At 45.4% G+C, this 16,339-nt stretch overlaps 1 protein-coding gene across 2 annotated transcripts in view; it reads right to left on the minus strand.

Moving 5' to 3' along the window:
- Positions 1-16,339, minus strand: part of LOC120952977 (tyrosine-protein kinase Src42A) — a 90,236-nt gene that overhangs the window by 57,269 nt on the left and 16,628 nt on the right. For both annotated transcript variants that reach the window (XM_040372596.2, XM_040372597.2), the window contains exon 3: positions 16,008-16,102. In XM_040372596.2, the coding sequence (XP_040228530.1) occupies positions 16,008-16,102 (95 nt within the window). The remainder of the gene's footprint in view (positions 1-16,007; positions 16,103-16,339) is intronic.

Consider the following 16,339-nt stretch of genomic DNA (forward strand, 5'->3'; position numbering starts at 1 on the left):
TCATTTTCATTTTGTGATAGTTGTTAATTTTATATCGATTGTTACTGTACACTAATTGGATAAAAATGTGATCGAATGCCAATCGAAGCTATTGAACCTCTTGCTATCTCATTGTTGTCAAACACGTGTCTGGCCACCGCGTAATCAAAACACCAATCTCTCGGACGCCATCTAACTCACCAAACACAACAACATCACCGTCCCTTGCGAATAACATTCGATTCGTTACTAACCTTCCTTTTTGCGCTGCCGCTGCCTAACGTTTACCAAGCAAATTAGCAAACATTCGCATTCGACCGCAGATACCTCTACCTACCTACCCACCCGCAAACTAAACCCACTCCTAGAGAGACCTCTCCCTCCGCCCACCTCCTTGGGCCCCACGAAAATGAAAACTAAAAACCGTAAGCTGCGATCTTCCGTTACCTTTTTCAATGTCATTTTGGCGATCGGAATGAATAATGCCCTCCCCTCCCCATGGCTCATGGCGCACACGGAGATACCTCCCCCTTTTCCCCCGTTCTCATTTCACCACGCACATGGGAGCAAGTTTGCATGTAATCATTCAAACAAAATTAAAAAAAAAAACGAACGAGCGATTGTTCTCCCTTTTATGTCTTCCTTCTTTGTTGGTTCGTTTGGCGTTCGTTTGGTTGTTCGCGCTTGCATGCCCCGGTTAATGTTTGGCGCGGTGTCTCGCTGCAAACGGCGGGCTGTACCCCAGACGAAACTGTAAAAATCTATCAAAACCGAGCCACCCAAACGCCAGCCACAAATTGGCCGTGTAGCGGGGGCCGTCCAACAAACAGGACAGTTCGATAATAGGGAAGGCAGGCGACCAACGAGTTTGTGTTGGACTGCTTATAGCGTGCGGTGGGAAGCGGCGAACGAAGCTGTGCACACAAAACAACACGCGTCTGGAGAAAAATTGTGTGAGCAAAAAAAAACACGCACAAACAACACGCACACAATCTGACGCTAGTTCTATTCTGCCCGCCGATGATTCACCGCCCAACGGTTCACATTCACAGTCACGGAACGGAAATGTGTGCGCATGCAAAAGCGGCCCGAGCCACGACTCCAGAGAGCACACATGCGGCAGCATCGAGCGGTGGCGGAGGAGTAGAGGATGGAGCATTCTCGCACCAGGCACGTACTGCGAAGAATATTTCGAATTTAGTGATAGCAGCGAAGGGCGCGAAAGGGTGTGCACCTGATGCGCTGGTCGGCCATCGGTCGAGATGATCTCAGACAGCCCAGATAGAGCGAGAGAGCGAGAGAGAGTGCAGCAACAGCCGGGCTGAGGAACAAGAATTTTGCCACAATTTTTTGACGATGCCACACAAATCCGTGTGCGCTTTTCCAGCTATCATAAACGAGAAGAATCGCTACCAACCTTGTAAAATGTAAATTGGTTGTTAAATTTGTGGGTATAACTTTATGACAGACGGTGGACCCGGGTGAAAACGAGCGCACGATGGCGATTTTGGTGGTTTCTTCCCCATTTTCGGTGACCCAATTCTATGCCTAAGCCAATGCTTTATGGCAAACGATGTGCTAATTTTTGCTACCAAACACACATATCCTGTCCCCGTGTATCGGCGGCGAAGCAGCAACAGCAAGCAGCTCATCTCGTACGGACCCCGCGCCCTAAATCGATAAGTGTGCCACACAATCAGCTGTTTTATCACACATTTGGCTGCTTTGGCCTTTGTTGTCGTCATAGGGGTTTTTATACAGCACACTTCCAGGAAGCAAACCATTCCCGAAGCTGATTTTATTTAGGTCAAAGTTTAGTCAGGTGAAAAACAAACGCTCATGTTGGAAAGTTCTACATATGAAGTCTTCGATTTAACATTTGTGTACGTTTTTGTAATGGATTTTCCATCCATATTGTTGTTGACACAGTTTTTTGTTACACAAACAAGAATTACAAGATCTTTTTATCTCTCTCTAACGTCGCTAGGTCCAACAGTAGACCAGAAAATGGAACATTTTCTATAAATCGTTAATGCTTTCCATTGAACTTGTGCGTGAACTCGATTGTCACGGTCGCGCACAAATTGCAAGCTCAGCACACACTCAAACATACACGCGAGTTAAGGTAGGGTTAACCTGTTCGCTTTCCACGCACATTAAACGGTTTGACATTCACGCAAGCCGCTTAATTGCGCGCGTGTGTCATTGTGAACACAAATTATTTTGTCATTTAGTATCATCACTATGGCAGAAAAAAACGAAATGTTATGTTTAATTATTTCCACTGAATACTTTCCTCGTTGATTGTTTGATTTTTATAGAACAGAATCTAGATCACGCTAGGCTCATACTACAATGCCAGACACTTTTATATAATTAAATGCAATTATTCATACTCCACACTCTGTCCCATAGTGCGCCTGGGTCCAGTGCGCGGGGTGCTGACATTTATTTGTCCGTAATAATGCGTTTAATGCTTCAGCGAGACAGCTTCTGCTCCACTCGGGGGCTTGAAACAAAAACGATAATGCTAATCATTGAGACTGCTCTGCGATACCGCAAGCCCTTATAGAAGCGTGGATAACGACGATCAACAAATCAAACGACCGTTCATGTTTAACATTTTGCTCAGCTCATTTGCAATGCAGCCAGTCTCCATTTGCTGCTGAATGCAACGATAAAAAGCGGTTGACTTGATTTGTTTTCCATCATATTACGACTTTTCTTAGGTTTCTAACCCAACCGTACTGCGACACTATCGGGAGCCACGTATCGTCGAAGGTAAACAGACCCGTTTAAAGAATTACTCATCATGTGCCGGCTTACACGCTGGTTAGTAGAGCCGAGCGTCCGGATGTCACCAGCCGTGGAGCTGACAACGAACTCCCGTCTACCAGTGGCAGTGTACTAAACAGCGGCAAGAACAATATTTGCACCCCGGCTCCACACGGATGGTGCCCAAAACGAGTGGGGCGACACACGCTTACACCCTCTTTCGGTGTGTATCCCGTTTCCTGCGACAATTGTGTATCATTTTGCGCACACGAAAACAGACCCTCGCCCGAGCGATACTACAGCCCAGCTGTGCAAATTGCGAATGTTCGTCGAATCAAAGCGGTTGCCTGTTGTAAGGGTTTTACTCTTTTTGTAAGCTTCTCTTGATCAGCCGGAACCATCGAGAAGGAGAGCCTTTTATTTTCGAGTTGATGATGCTAAACTTGCATTGGCAAAACGGTTAGTTTTACACAGGGTTTTGGGAAAGTCCCGGCCACTTGTGCTCGTTTCACCCAGCTCCGTCTAGCAGTAGCCGAGCACAATTAGACGATTGATCGTTGCACTTAGTCGCGCGCGCGCTCTGGGTGGCCCCAGGACGGGCCAAACAAGGGACAACAACAGACCCGCCGATGGATTGCCATGTTACTTAATTGCTCGATCATCGCCCGGTGCATTTGATCGATTAGTTTTCCATTCTCAGCGTGTGGAAAGAGCGCGCTGCTACACCCGATGGGTGGTATTTTTTTCTCCCCATGCATCGGGCATCAAGTGCATCTGTTTGTCGCGTGGATAATTTTCACCCCTTTTGCGCGGGTAGAACCTACCAGAGGTTCGTTGGAGAATGTGCCCGACCACAATTCCTCTCCATTGTCATCGAGCGATGCAGTGAAAAAACGTCCAGAGCAAAGAGTGATTGCTTTTCACTTGCAAACAACTCAACCGAAGCATTGGATGATGCAAAAGAATCAACCCGGCCACTGACAGGCGATGATTTGTGCTACGAGCTCTGACAAATTGCATAATACACCGTGGCGGACCACAGCGAGGCCGTTGAGGGAAGTGATTTTTACGCAATCATCGGTTGACTCGGGACGCTTAATTACTCAGCATGCTTGAAGGGGAAGGCATGTTGCGGTCGAAGGGGACTAGGATAATCGATAGAAATGGTAAGTTGCTAAGGCAAACACTCCCCGAGTGCGTTCTATTGCAGTAGAAAAAAAGCAGTATGAAAACAAAGAACTTAACTGAGGTCAAAAATCTTTCAAATGGTAGATAGTTTGTTTAACATTTCACCTATAATAATGTTTAATTAATGATATAAATGACACACACCTTTAAGCTACTGATAAATGTACAACTTTACAAAGAGGTTAAAGTTTAACTGTCAGCTCCCATTATCCTGACGTCGCTTACAGTTGGCAAAAGATTAAATCCAAAAACCCTACATCGCGCGGTAGCTCATCCACTTTAAAACGGCTCCTGAAGCTATCGCTATGCTCTAATCCTCAACGAAAACAATAATATTGACGAAAACCAGCAGCAAAATCTAAAGCGACAGAAGCAAAAAAAACATAATCTCCAACGACACTTGTGCCATTGCTCCGACGGCAATCTACCGAAAAGGAACGTGCACAAGACAGTCCCCCAAAAGATGAAATAATACTCGCTCATACGTAATCCTCCTTTTCTCACACCACCGCACTTGCTCTGCCCATGACATTCTCAACTCGTCATTGGAAAGAAGCATACAGTATAATGAGGATATTCCGGGAAATGCCATTTCCTTAAGCTTTGGGGGAGAAACCGGGACGAGACATTCCATATTTCCCATCAACGACGTGATGTCACCTTCAGGACCAGCGAATATAGAAGCTCGTCTGCTGAAGTAAGATGGAGAGTTTGTGGAAAAAGGTAAGCAAAATCCTCTTTTAATCGAAGAGAATCTAGAGCAGGGAAAATAATTTTCCATTTCCTGTCCATTCTAGCCAACCGTACCTGGAAAGCAAATGGCGGATTCTAGGGTTCGCTTTCGCCGGTACGGAAAAAAGACAAAAAAAAAACAGTGATGTGGTGGATCGTAGAATTTCCCTACATTTGAGGCGCAAGTTGCATTTCGCTGCAATTAGTGTAATGGTGAAATGTTAAGAGCGTCATTGCAGTGTAATTATGATAGGAATGAGTCTTTTCTCTCTGCACAAATCGTAATCAGGAGGGGTAAAATCGGTTGAAAACATGTTCTACTACTATGAAAATAAAATGCTTCTTCAAATGCATGCATGCATGCATTAAAAGATTCAAGTATTCAGAGACAAGTACTGTACATATGAATAATGTAAACATATATTTGAAAGAATTTTTCCACTTCAAAATGCAACGAAAACACACTACCGTCGTAAAGAAAGCTGACTGTAGTGGTTCATAAAACCCAAAGTGGAAGAATGATTACAGACGACGCAGAGTGAGACACATCTCACCAGTGACACGAAAAGGCCATAAAGTTTATCGATCCATTCCCGCGGGCCCGACCGCAAATACACCCAAAGAGCGTCATCAACCGCGAAAGTCATCAACAAACTCGCACCCAGGCGCGCCCGAGTTGGTCCTCGGGGTGCGCAAATGGTGCGAAAGCAATTAATCGAAGAAATTAATCGGCCCCGTCCAGGCTGCGCCTTGGCAGAGCCCGCGGTCAACACCAGAAACAAAATAGAACACAAAAAGGGCCCGATATAAAGGCACACACGCACATAAATGCAGTGCTGTAAACAAAAAGCAAATCAGCGCACGTACAGCTCTCCCGCCGTGTAACGAGAATCGATTTCAATTAAAATGTTTCACTCGACTGGCTCGTTGTACGGCGGCGGGGCGTGAATCACAGCTCACCCGTCCCTACAGCTTGCGCGACAAATTATTCCCGTCCCGGGACGGACTGGTGCGTCCGTCGCGTCCTGCCTCGGGAAGGATAATATTGCAATTTAATCGCGCTCAATAAATACACGCACATCGGACTGGCGACACCGTTGTGTACTGATCTCGGTAGCAAAAGGGCTCGGACAACGCGCGCGCGATTTGTGGCCCCGCAATGGGACTGCGGTGGCCGACGACCTGTTATCTACCTGCCCGATCGATCGCAAGGGCACGATAAATCGGTCGCAAACCTCCGCACCGGACGCACCGCAGGCTCAATAATTTATTGATACGTGGCGCGGGTCGCGATCGTTCCCTTTCCGTTTCGTCCGGGGTGCATCATCCGCAAGCGAGCATCAAAGGGGAGGTTGGATGGGGCGATTCGGCCGAACAAATATTGAAAATGTATTGGCAGCTTGACGAAGACGACGACGACTGTACGCGCAAATAATGAGACACATTCGGAAGAGACAGTGCGTAATTTGCATGGAAAGCGAAGGAAAAACTTAATGTAGAACTTTACAGTGCGCGCGTCCTTGCTGGGGAGGGGACACGCCGCGAACAATCGATCCGCGAACAATCGGTAATTGCACATTTAATGCCAATATTTGCGGGGCCTCTGGCAGTTCTAGGCTTTAGCATGCCGTGCCACAAAACCGATGGGTGGAGAGGAACGCGTCAGCGCAATAAAACAATATTTGTCCGCGCAGCGCAGAAGCGAACAACAACACGCCAACAATTGCACAAATTTCAATGTCAAAAACAAAGCTCGCCTACAAAAGGGTCTCGGTCGCCCCTGGCGCCCGTCCCGAAGGATACATATCTCATATTTGCATTTGCAGCCCAACCCACCACAGCGGTGGTTGTATGGATGCACGTTGACGTTGGCGCGCTACCATTTCCTAGTCGCATATATATTCGTCCGGCGAAAAATATTTACACAATTGCTGCCGGTACCGCGCGGCGGTTAAAAGGTAGTTTACGACGAATGCCCGCGTTTGCACGAGGCCAAATTATAGCGGAATTAATTAAGATGCGACCAAACGGCGAACGTGGACGGGGGGGCTGTTGGCTTCCCCAGTGCCGATGTCGAACGATTTTAATTATGATAATGTAAAACGATATAATATTGATGTGATGTTGATGAAAGGGCATGCCTAATGCTGTTGACACACACGGTGATGGGACCGCGAAGCACTGAAGTGCAGTGTCCGCAAGATGCGCAATCGTTTGACGGAAGCAAAACATCGCTTTTTTTCCTTGCACGACATAATCAACAGCGGCGAAGAGGAAACAATTAAATGCAACTGCGTTAAACGGGTTTCGAGCTAATTCGAAGGATGTAGTATCATTTTTAGAGCCCAAAAACGACTAAATTTCATAACTAAATTCAAACATATTAACATATTTGGATTTGGAGAGCGGTTTCGTAGCAACAACAATACCCAATACTTCTTCAAACTTTACTCTCTGTTTAGCGTAACCTTAAACTACTCGTTCGAAAGGGGATTGAGCAATTCAGAATCCAAAATCCATTAGCTGAACCCATTTTTTCAGGTCATTCTACTGGATCGGGACAGTTGCGAAATGGAAACAAGTGGAGCGATCATAGGCACAGGCAGCGGCGGATATCGCAAAGTCACTCGAATTGATCATATCTGCCGCCGCGGAGCATAACAACGGCACACATATGTATGTGCCAGCACAAGAAACGCGACCCGACTGGTGTACCGTTAAATTTGCCGTATTTATGAAGAAAGGACTTGGCAAAAAAAAACTCAAAGAGGACAGTTGGTGAGGTCAAAGGCCTTGGACAGATAGTTGAGTTTAAAGTTGGAAGGGAAAATTCAATATATATTTCTTTGTTGCAACACAGCGTTGTACAAAACGATGCCAAAACAATCTTACATAAGGCTAGCATTTGCCAACAAAAGCGACCAAATCTAGATCTTCCAAATATGTTCTTTACTTTCGGTTCAAGTTACCCTTCTTTCGTGTGCCGGTTATAAAGACGATCCAAACAAAATTGAAGAAACCTACTCACACACCACGTCTTCAACAGACGACGCGCTATTGAACTGCACTAACAATTATCGATCGCCACGTTCCAATCGCGGTGGCAGGAATGCTGCCTGCTGTTGCCACCGTCGTTTGCTTGCGCGCTTGCCTTGCTGAATGTAAAAAGAAGCCCCCACCCCCACTTCACCCTTCGCAAAGGCGATCTTGTCCGGGCATCGGGTCGCCATGACATTCGCGTTGTTGCACGTCTCATTACGTACGTCTCGGAAGCTTAAGCATGTAGCACACAGAACACACACACGCAGACTTGTTAGACGGAAGGTCAAATGTGACCCGACAAACATTCCACGTGAGAATCGAACAAGAATATTTTACAATGCCGGAATGAAAACCAACCATTACTCGAGTCCGGGGAGGTATCTGTTGTGACATTTATCACCATTTGTACCAAAAACATACCGACATGCATGCTTACTCGACAATCAACAAGCGTACACCGTACAGAAACAAGTACGAAAACGCAAAATCAATCATATGTTGAGGTTAAGCGGACTCCAATCCGTCACAAACTCACGCACGCAACGGTAACGGGGTTTTAGGGTGGGTGCGAAATTCGGCTACACTTCCCGTCGTCCCCGGTTGACCCTGAGGCGGCGAAGCACGGATGCACGGCACGCAGGACACGACGCTGGTTTTGTTTACCACCAAACGCCAGTTCCTTCGACCCGGAGGCGACCGACAACAATACCTCGCGCTCGCGCACACACACACACAAACCGGTGGCTACGTGCGCCGGAAGAGGTACAACTCCAAATCGGAACCAAAGACTCTTGGTGTTCAATGGTGATGATGATGTTCCGAATCAGATCCGGATGGTGTTTGACGGTAGAATTTGTGGTAGAAATTAAAAATAGATGGTATCATTTGACGGTTTTGATCAGCAGAAGGACGGCATAGAATCGGCGGTACGAGCATGGCATACGGAATGGCTTCTTAACAGAGTGTTTCAACATATCCACAAGGTAAACATCACAACACAACACATTACTTTTGTTTCAAAAATCATGACCAAAAACAAAGCTGTTGCAGAGTACAAATATTTGACTGGAAAGTCCTCAGCAATGTCCACCCAAAGCTGCCAGCTTGGATCAACTACTCTCTAGCAACCCTGCAACGACTTCTTCCGTGCGTTTCGCACATAAAATTCGATTCGGAATTGGAAAACCCCACAACTGCGGGCAACCCCGCGAGAGGGAGTGGTGCATTAAAGCAACTACCACTACGCGCGCTCCATAAAGACTCCTTCTCCCCGCGTGGTCGTTCGGTTCCATCAGCACCATCGCACCATCAGCTGACGAGCCCAATCATGCTGATTGAACTGTACAGTTGACCGACTTCAGGGCCACCAAAGGCAAGACGAAAGCACGCCACCACTGCGTCCCAACGGAACACAACACCTCCGTGCTCCGTCCAAAGTGGTTGTTTCTGCGTAATCCTCAAGCACCCCAAAATACAGCCACCGACAGCTAAAGGTCGTTGGGGCCGAGTGACTGAAACAAAAATGGATCCTGCGCACCAGACACACACGCACACACACGCACACACGCACACACACACACACATAGGGCATCCATTCCGTTGCCACTTACACACTTGGCTCATTACCATAGCGAGAAAGGTTCTGCCCTTGACAGTGAACTGGCGCAACCAGATGGAGCGGCGAAACGTCCACCCATGCCACGAAACCCGGCTTTTCTTAACGGCTTTTGTTCGTGACCGAGTAAAAGGTCGTAATGTGGGAGGCATCTTTCCCCGGCCGTTGCGCAACAGTAACGAAGTATCAAAAAAGGGTCAAATGATGTTGGGTTTCTTTTTTTTTTTTTTTGGGAACCACATAAGGACACCGACCGGTCGGTACTTTAGAGAGATGGCACTAAAAGATCCCACAACATGAATCAACAACTTCGTGCACTTTAGTGCTAATTGAAAGCTGTTGCTATGTATCTATACTTGCTCTGCTCAAACTGAACTACCAAAAATTGTCGACAACGCACGAACAAATTAGAATGCTTCTAATTTAGCGTAATCGTTTCCGAGAATCGATGGAGGGCATCGCCAACGGAGCTGACTTTGAAAAAGTTGTTCTGGTTTTCCCACCCGTCTGGATTCTGGGGCTCGTGTTAAAATTCTTTCATACGCATCGAAGGAAACTACAATCGAACGAGATGATGAATCAGAAACACACGACCGCACAACGCTTCCACCCACACCCCCCAATGTCGGCTTGTTTTGTTGTCTGGCTTGGGCGAAGGCCGCACACGACCACGAATGCAATGTTGCGTGCAAGCTTGAACGTGCTGCGCACGAACGGGCAGTGGGAATTGCCTATCTTCAGGCGCTTATTTCGAGGAGAGGAGAAGGTACAGTGATGGCTAAAATTGTAGCAGATTCGTTGGAATTCACGCAGAGTCAATTAAGTAGTTGTTCGTTATTTAAAAATTTTAAATTAATAAATTAAAAAAAAGAGTGTAATGCAATTTCAACACCACATGCTCTGATGTGTTGATTTTAAAACACTAAATAATGTATGTTGGTGAGATCCATGTAGCACATGTTTACAAAAACTCAATTATTCAACAGTGTTCCTCCAACAATTTGTCAGAGTCTTCATCAAGCCATTTTGAGTACCATCGAAAAACAATCATATGATATCTTAAACTCTTCAATAGGCTTTTAACAGCATATGTTTAGAATCAAAATGAAATTGAAAAACTGGAAATGACTAGCCTTAACACCCAATATGTAAAGTACATTGCCTTAATTACTATCGGACAATACTTCCAACGTTCACCCTACGTTTACAACGACAGTATCCACACATCGCGTTACGTTTCGTTTTATCACATTTTCATACCCATTGATGACACACCGAGCAATGACTATTAAAAGCCATGGGGTGCTTTTTGTCGGTGCAAAGTGAGAATTGCATGTCACACGATCATAAAAAAACACCCTTGATCACAATTTCCACGCGTATGGACAGGTTGGTGCATTGTGCACATTCCATCCGATTGAAAGCGCACGGAAACGTAAACAAAATTAGACGCAAAAGGAAAAAGACGCATCATGATGCGTTGTGCTCAGTAGGTCAAAGTGCACCGCATACTTCCTCCCGCGCCCGATGAGGAAGCAACAAAATAATGCCAACTGTTATATAAAAAAACACGGCCCGCTACGCAACGGGGAAGTGAGCGGATCGCCGTCCAATCCAATCCCCGTCATAGTACACGCATTTAATAACACACTTACTCCACACCACTCCAGCGCGGCTCTAATCGGCTGGATGAGCACAAAGGACGTGCTTGGCAGGCAAAACTTCGCCGCTACACGCTAGAATGCCTTCTGCTTTGGGTTGCTTGGCAAACCGAGCAAACCCGGGGGCGAATATTTCGACAATCGTTACTGTAGAGCGGCGGCGCCACCACCCGGTAGCGAAAACACATGCAATAATCGCACAACCAAACTCACTCGCACACGAGCTGCAAAAGCCTGCAAAAGGACAGTTCCAGTGCGAGAGCGGGGGGAGGGAAGGAAATGGTTTCGTAAAGACTCGTGAAACGTTAAATTTACCCATTAGTTCGACCAACGTCTTTTGAACTAGATGGTCGACTAGACACACCCAGCCGCACATGTGGGGCGATACGTCTAAGCGATGTAAGCGGTGGATAATTCGAAGCGGAAGTTACCGAGCAACGAAACCATGGCGGCAAAAGCACATCAGTCGTTATCGTTGCTGGTGTAGTCATCAAGTCATCGTTAAATGGCGCTGTTCTGGTACAACATCCTCTAGGTTTTTGTGTATCATTACATGGCCGTTGGGCGCCGGTAGAGCAAAACTGTTTACCATGGCACAATTTATCCGCGCAGGAGCGCAGGTGGTTGAAGGACTTCATCAGCAACGACACAACAGAAGTGTTTTATTATGCAAAAGCTTAAGTAATGTAGTGTCGTTCTATACAAATCTTACATAATTATCATTACAGTTGGTAGCAAATCAAATTGAAGTGCATACTTTTTGCTAAATCGACGACCATACATTCATCAGAATTCCAGAACGAGAAATATAAGATATTCGTGAAGATTTTTACTTTTCTATCTGTTTTCGTTGCCATCTTTTTCACCATATATTGTGTATGTTTTCTTCCTTTTTTTCGAGGTTATTGTTAACTTCGCCAAATTTGTCTTATTTTCATTTCTTGTTTTTTGCAGACTTAACTGTTTTTTTTAGGAACTCCAGTGTGTAACTATAAAACTTTTGTTATAATTTAAATTCTACTACTCTACTACAAATCACACCAGGTTGAGGGGGGGGGGGGGGAATAATCAATAATCAAAGTTGGGAGAATAATCAACAAACCAATATTCAAATAAATACAGTTAACAGTTACAGTTAAAGGGTTTGTTACTCCCTTTTTTAATTGTACAAAATAACAGAAAGCATTACTGTAAAACTACATGTTGTGTAATGGTTTATTTTACCTTTTTTCAAATAGCGAAATTAAACATTTAATACCTTCAACACTCGTTTCGTATTTGTTTGATGCAAATCAAGGGAAACGAGCAGTAGTTGAAGCTTTAGCATTTACGAGGCATAATGTACTTCATTTCATGGTACAAGTATCAAAGGTACAGTACGGTACAATAACTACAATTACATGCCAAAAAGGTAAAAAAGGAAGTTGAATAAATCACCCCCCAAAAAATCGAACTCAATTTCCCGCAACTCATTGCGCGCGGCTCTGCTCCGAACGATTTGTCTTACTGGAACATTCGGCACATGGTTCTATGGGAACTGAGCCGGCAGTCGAGAACGTAAACATCATGCTGGCCTCGCTCGGTTTTATGGGAGTTTCGTTTACGTCGGTACTAAACTCTTCTACCCGTGGTTCAACATTGCACTATTGTGTTGTTCACTAAACAAGACGCCAAGCAGGAAAGGGACAGCAAGTGAAAGGGTTTTGAGGCGAAGTTCAAAAATAGTTTTCTCCTCTCGTCCGTGAAAGAAACGGTGTGTACTGTCCGATCGATTCCAGTTTACTGACCGAGGGAGTGTAGTTATTTTTCAGCTTCACTGTTCACTTCAACATGAGATACATCCTCATCATCATCATTTATCAATTACAGGTTCCATCCCAACTCCTCGAAGTAAGTTTGCAACCCCAAGTGGACTGCGTTTCCTCAGCGTCCATCACCAACAGCTTCATGAACTAATTTCTCTTGCTCTTTCACCGGGGCCGGGGTAGGAAAAACGGTTCGGTTTACCTGTGGTGGTCGTCTTCGTGGCTGGTGAAAAACATGCTCCACGCAGCGACGTACCCCATGTTGGACGCCACCAAGGTTAAACCGCCAGCTTCGTTTACCGCTCACAACGTAAAAAAAAATCTCCTTCCTCCCAACCGCAACATCGAAACTAACGGACCGTTGAAACGGACACAATCTTCCAAACAGCTCAGAAAAAAAAACACAACAGCAAAAAAACGTAACTAGAAAAAGAGAGTAAGTGAGCTGCAAAGATTCCGGATGAAAAGGAAACGGGTGCGAAGCAACAGCCAAGCGCAACGCAGCAAAAGTGAATGCATGCGCAGCAATCATGCCGAAACGCCACCAACATTACGGTGCAGTTTCGTGCCATCATCTTCATACGAGACCATGGACTGGCCGTCGTTTAAATTATGCTGTATGCCTCCTGTATGAATGCACTTGTTTATCATCAACCGTGCTCTCGCTTTTCTTCACCCGTCGGCTTACATTTTCACTCGGCAAAGCAAAGGAAAACAACAACAAAAAAGCCCGGGAAGCGAGTGAAATGTGCAAGGAAAGTTTTGGCTTTAAATTTTTAATTTTCACTTTTCCACAGGTCGTTAGCTTTTGAGAGGGGCAGGGTAAGCAGAGCGGACAGCAGTAATTCAAAATAAGGCGGCATCTTTTGTCGGCAGTCGACACGAAAAGAGGATACAGTTAGGAAAATGATAATAGGCAACCCGGTTGTACGTGAATGGGTAGATTTGATGCAAACGTTGGCAGCGCGTTTAGCAATTAAATTGTCAATCTGTGTTTTTACAAAAGTGAATGGAAAAGACGACAAGCGAGAGCAGAATACGTTGTTAATGTTTGAATAACCTGTACATATAAGAGAAACTATATTAAACATATCTTTTATCGGCATTGCTTCGCTTTCACAGCCTATTCTGCTTATTTGCTACACTTCAAGGACATTTTTGTTAATTTCCCATCGGCTGCATTCCTGTTTCCGATAGAAGCGAACCGCTGTAAAAAGCTGCTGGAAAATGACACCGACCAGACACGGCAACTAATTTATGCAGCGTGTGACCCAAGACCCGTGTGCCCAAGCGCAGGTGGATATACTTTCGTTTACCTTAGCATATAATCGAAAATTTAATTATTCATCCTTCAGAAACTCCGGCACCGGCCACAGCATCTGATATGCCAGCCTCAGAATGGAGATGTTCACGTGGGAAATTCAGTTCATGCGACCTACATACTTCCCTCCCTTCTTGAACCAAGACTCATTTTCATCTCCAGCAAAGCGCTTGTGTGCTCCACATCTTAACGTTTTCCATGGAAATACTTAACGCTTTTGAAAACGAAAAATTCTCCCCCAGCCCCATTCCAAACCACCTTGAACCGTAACCGTCTGCACCGCATGTTTGACCTATCGCGTTAACCCTTGGAGAGCCGTTGTGCAAAGAAAAAACGCGAGTGTGCGCGAGCCTAAAATTTGCCTAATCCTTGTCTCTTTCTTACCAACTGTGTTGGGACGCGGTGGCTGCTGCTGCTGGCTCCACGAGTTGAACCCGTTGCATATTTATCTTTATGCTGCTGTTGGGCTGGGCCCGTGTTTATGCTTCCAACACGGACGGGCTCACCAATCCGTGCAACAGCTGGCATCGTTTTTTTTTTGGGAGCGATGTTTTATTTTTGTTTCCGATTTTTCGAGACGATGGGACACTGCAGTCGTTTTCCATGCTCTCTCTCTCTCTATTTGTTGTTGCTTTCAACGAAGCTTGTTCAAAAAAAAAAAAAAAAAACAACAATATAACCCCTCATTGAACGTGTTCAAGTGTACAAAAGAAAAATACAACCGTGTGTGTATGTCTTTAATATGCGTGTTGCTTTTGCTGCATCTTATTACTTCGCTCAACTCAGACAAATTGGCGAGACTTGCTGCTGCTGCTGTGACGGTCCCATTTGGGAGATGTAAAACTATGCAGCGCTGTTGCTTTTCATTAAGACGCCGCGCGCCTATTTCCCTCCAACCGCTGCGTTGTTTGCGCTCTAGTTTGCCGCACCCGGCGGCACCCGTTTACCCGAAGATGGTTTGGGCTGGGTGCACGCGTTTTTCATCATCTGCTTCAACGCGGGTCGTTGCACACACATCTTGATGCAGCTGCGGCGGCGATCTTTTGCCCGCACACGCACCATATGACGATTGCGATGTGGAATGTGTTTTTTTTATTTCTTGATTTAACGATGCCCAATTGTTTGTGAGAAGCGAGGAGGGACGATGATTTAAATAGCGTCCAAATTCCAGCAGAGAGCGAAGCGCAGAATGCACTTTCCACACTGGGTTTTCCATACCGTGGTGTGTGAAGAAAGTGCGGCCTGATGAAAGCAACCACAACAATGCATGTACGAGCAAATGCGTTGATGTAGTAGTAAAACGATTGGCCTCTTATTTTCATAAACCGGTTTATGTTCAATTGAGCAAAACTCCGAAAGCAAAAGATGAGCTGTTGAGGTGCCGAAACAACAACCTGAATGCCCAAATCAAATCACCGACCAACGAAAAAAGGAGAAGATTTAACACGTTAAGCCGATTGCACCGCCAACACGATCGTGTGCTGTAAAGTGCTGAGCAAAAAATCATAAAATTATCAGACCGTGATTGATAAATGAATTAGCTTGCAGAGCACGAAACACAGGTCGCGCGGCATTAGCTGCACTCACGCGAGAAGATTAGACGGAGGAAACCAGGGTGAGCATCGCGCAATCGGCCCCTGAATGGGATTTACGGAGTGAATCTTTGAAAGGCAACACTAACGAGAAGGCTAGAAACATGTAATTAATTGCTGCAGATAACGCAGCCGGCGACCGAGGTCTAATCAAACATTGGGTGGATCGTTTGTCAAGTTTAAGCTGAAGACTGTTATACAAGTGTTGGGAGACATTCATCGCTTTAAAATGGAATTAAAAAGTGTTTTTCGGCTTTGATTGCAAAAAAAAACTGAATTAAAATGGACAATACTTACGGTTCCGCTTCGATGGATTTCAATTTGGCAACGTAGTTTGACGGAATGTAGCCTTCCTGTCGTGTCTTTTTACTGCGAGCTAACCACCAGTCTCCCTGTGGGGCAAAAAGAGTAAGAATAAGAGAGGATAAATCAATGAGAATAAGCAAAAGCTATCAAACGAATGGTCAAATCAGGAACCCAGTTGAGAATTTGTTAATTATCGATCGATTCATTAGCGATCGAACGATCGATCAGCAGCGGCGAGCGGCAATTAGAACTTTCACGCACAATCAGTGGTGCGTTTTTTTCCCTCATTCACTCCCTGGCTAATCTCTTCCATCGTTAACCTT

Source organism: Anopheles coluzzii, chromosome 2 (assembly GCF_943734685.1).
Source record: "Anopheles coluzzii chromosome 2, AcolN3, whole genome shotgun sequence".
Classification (NCBI taxonomy): Eukaryota; Metazoa; Arthropoda; class Insecta; order Diptera; family Culicidae; genus Anopheles; species Anopheles coluzzii.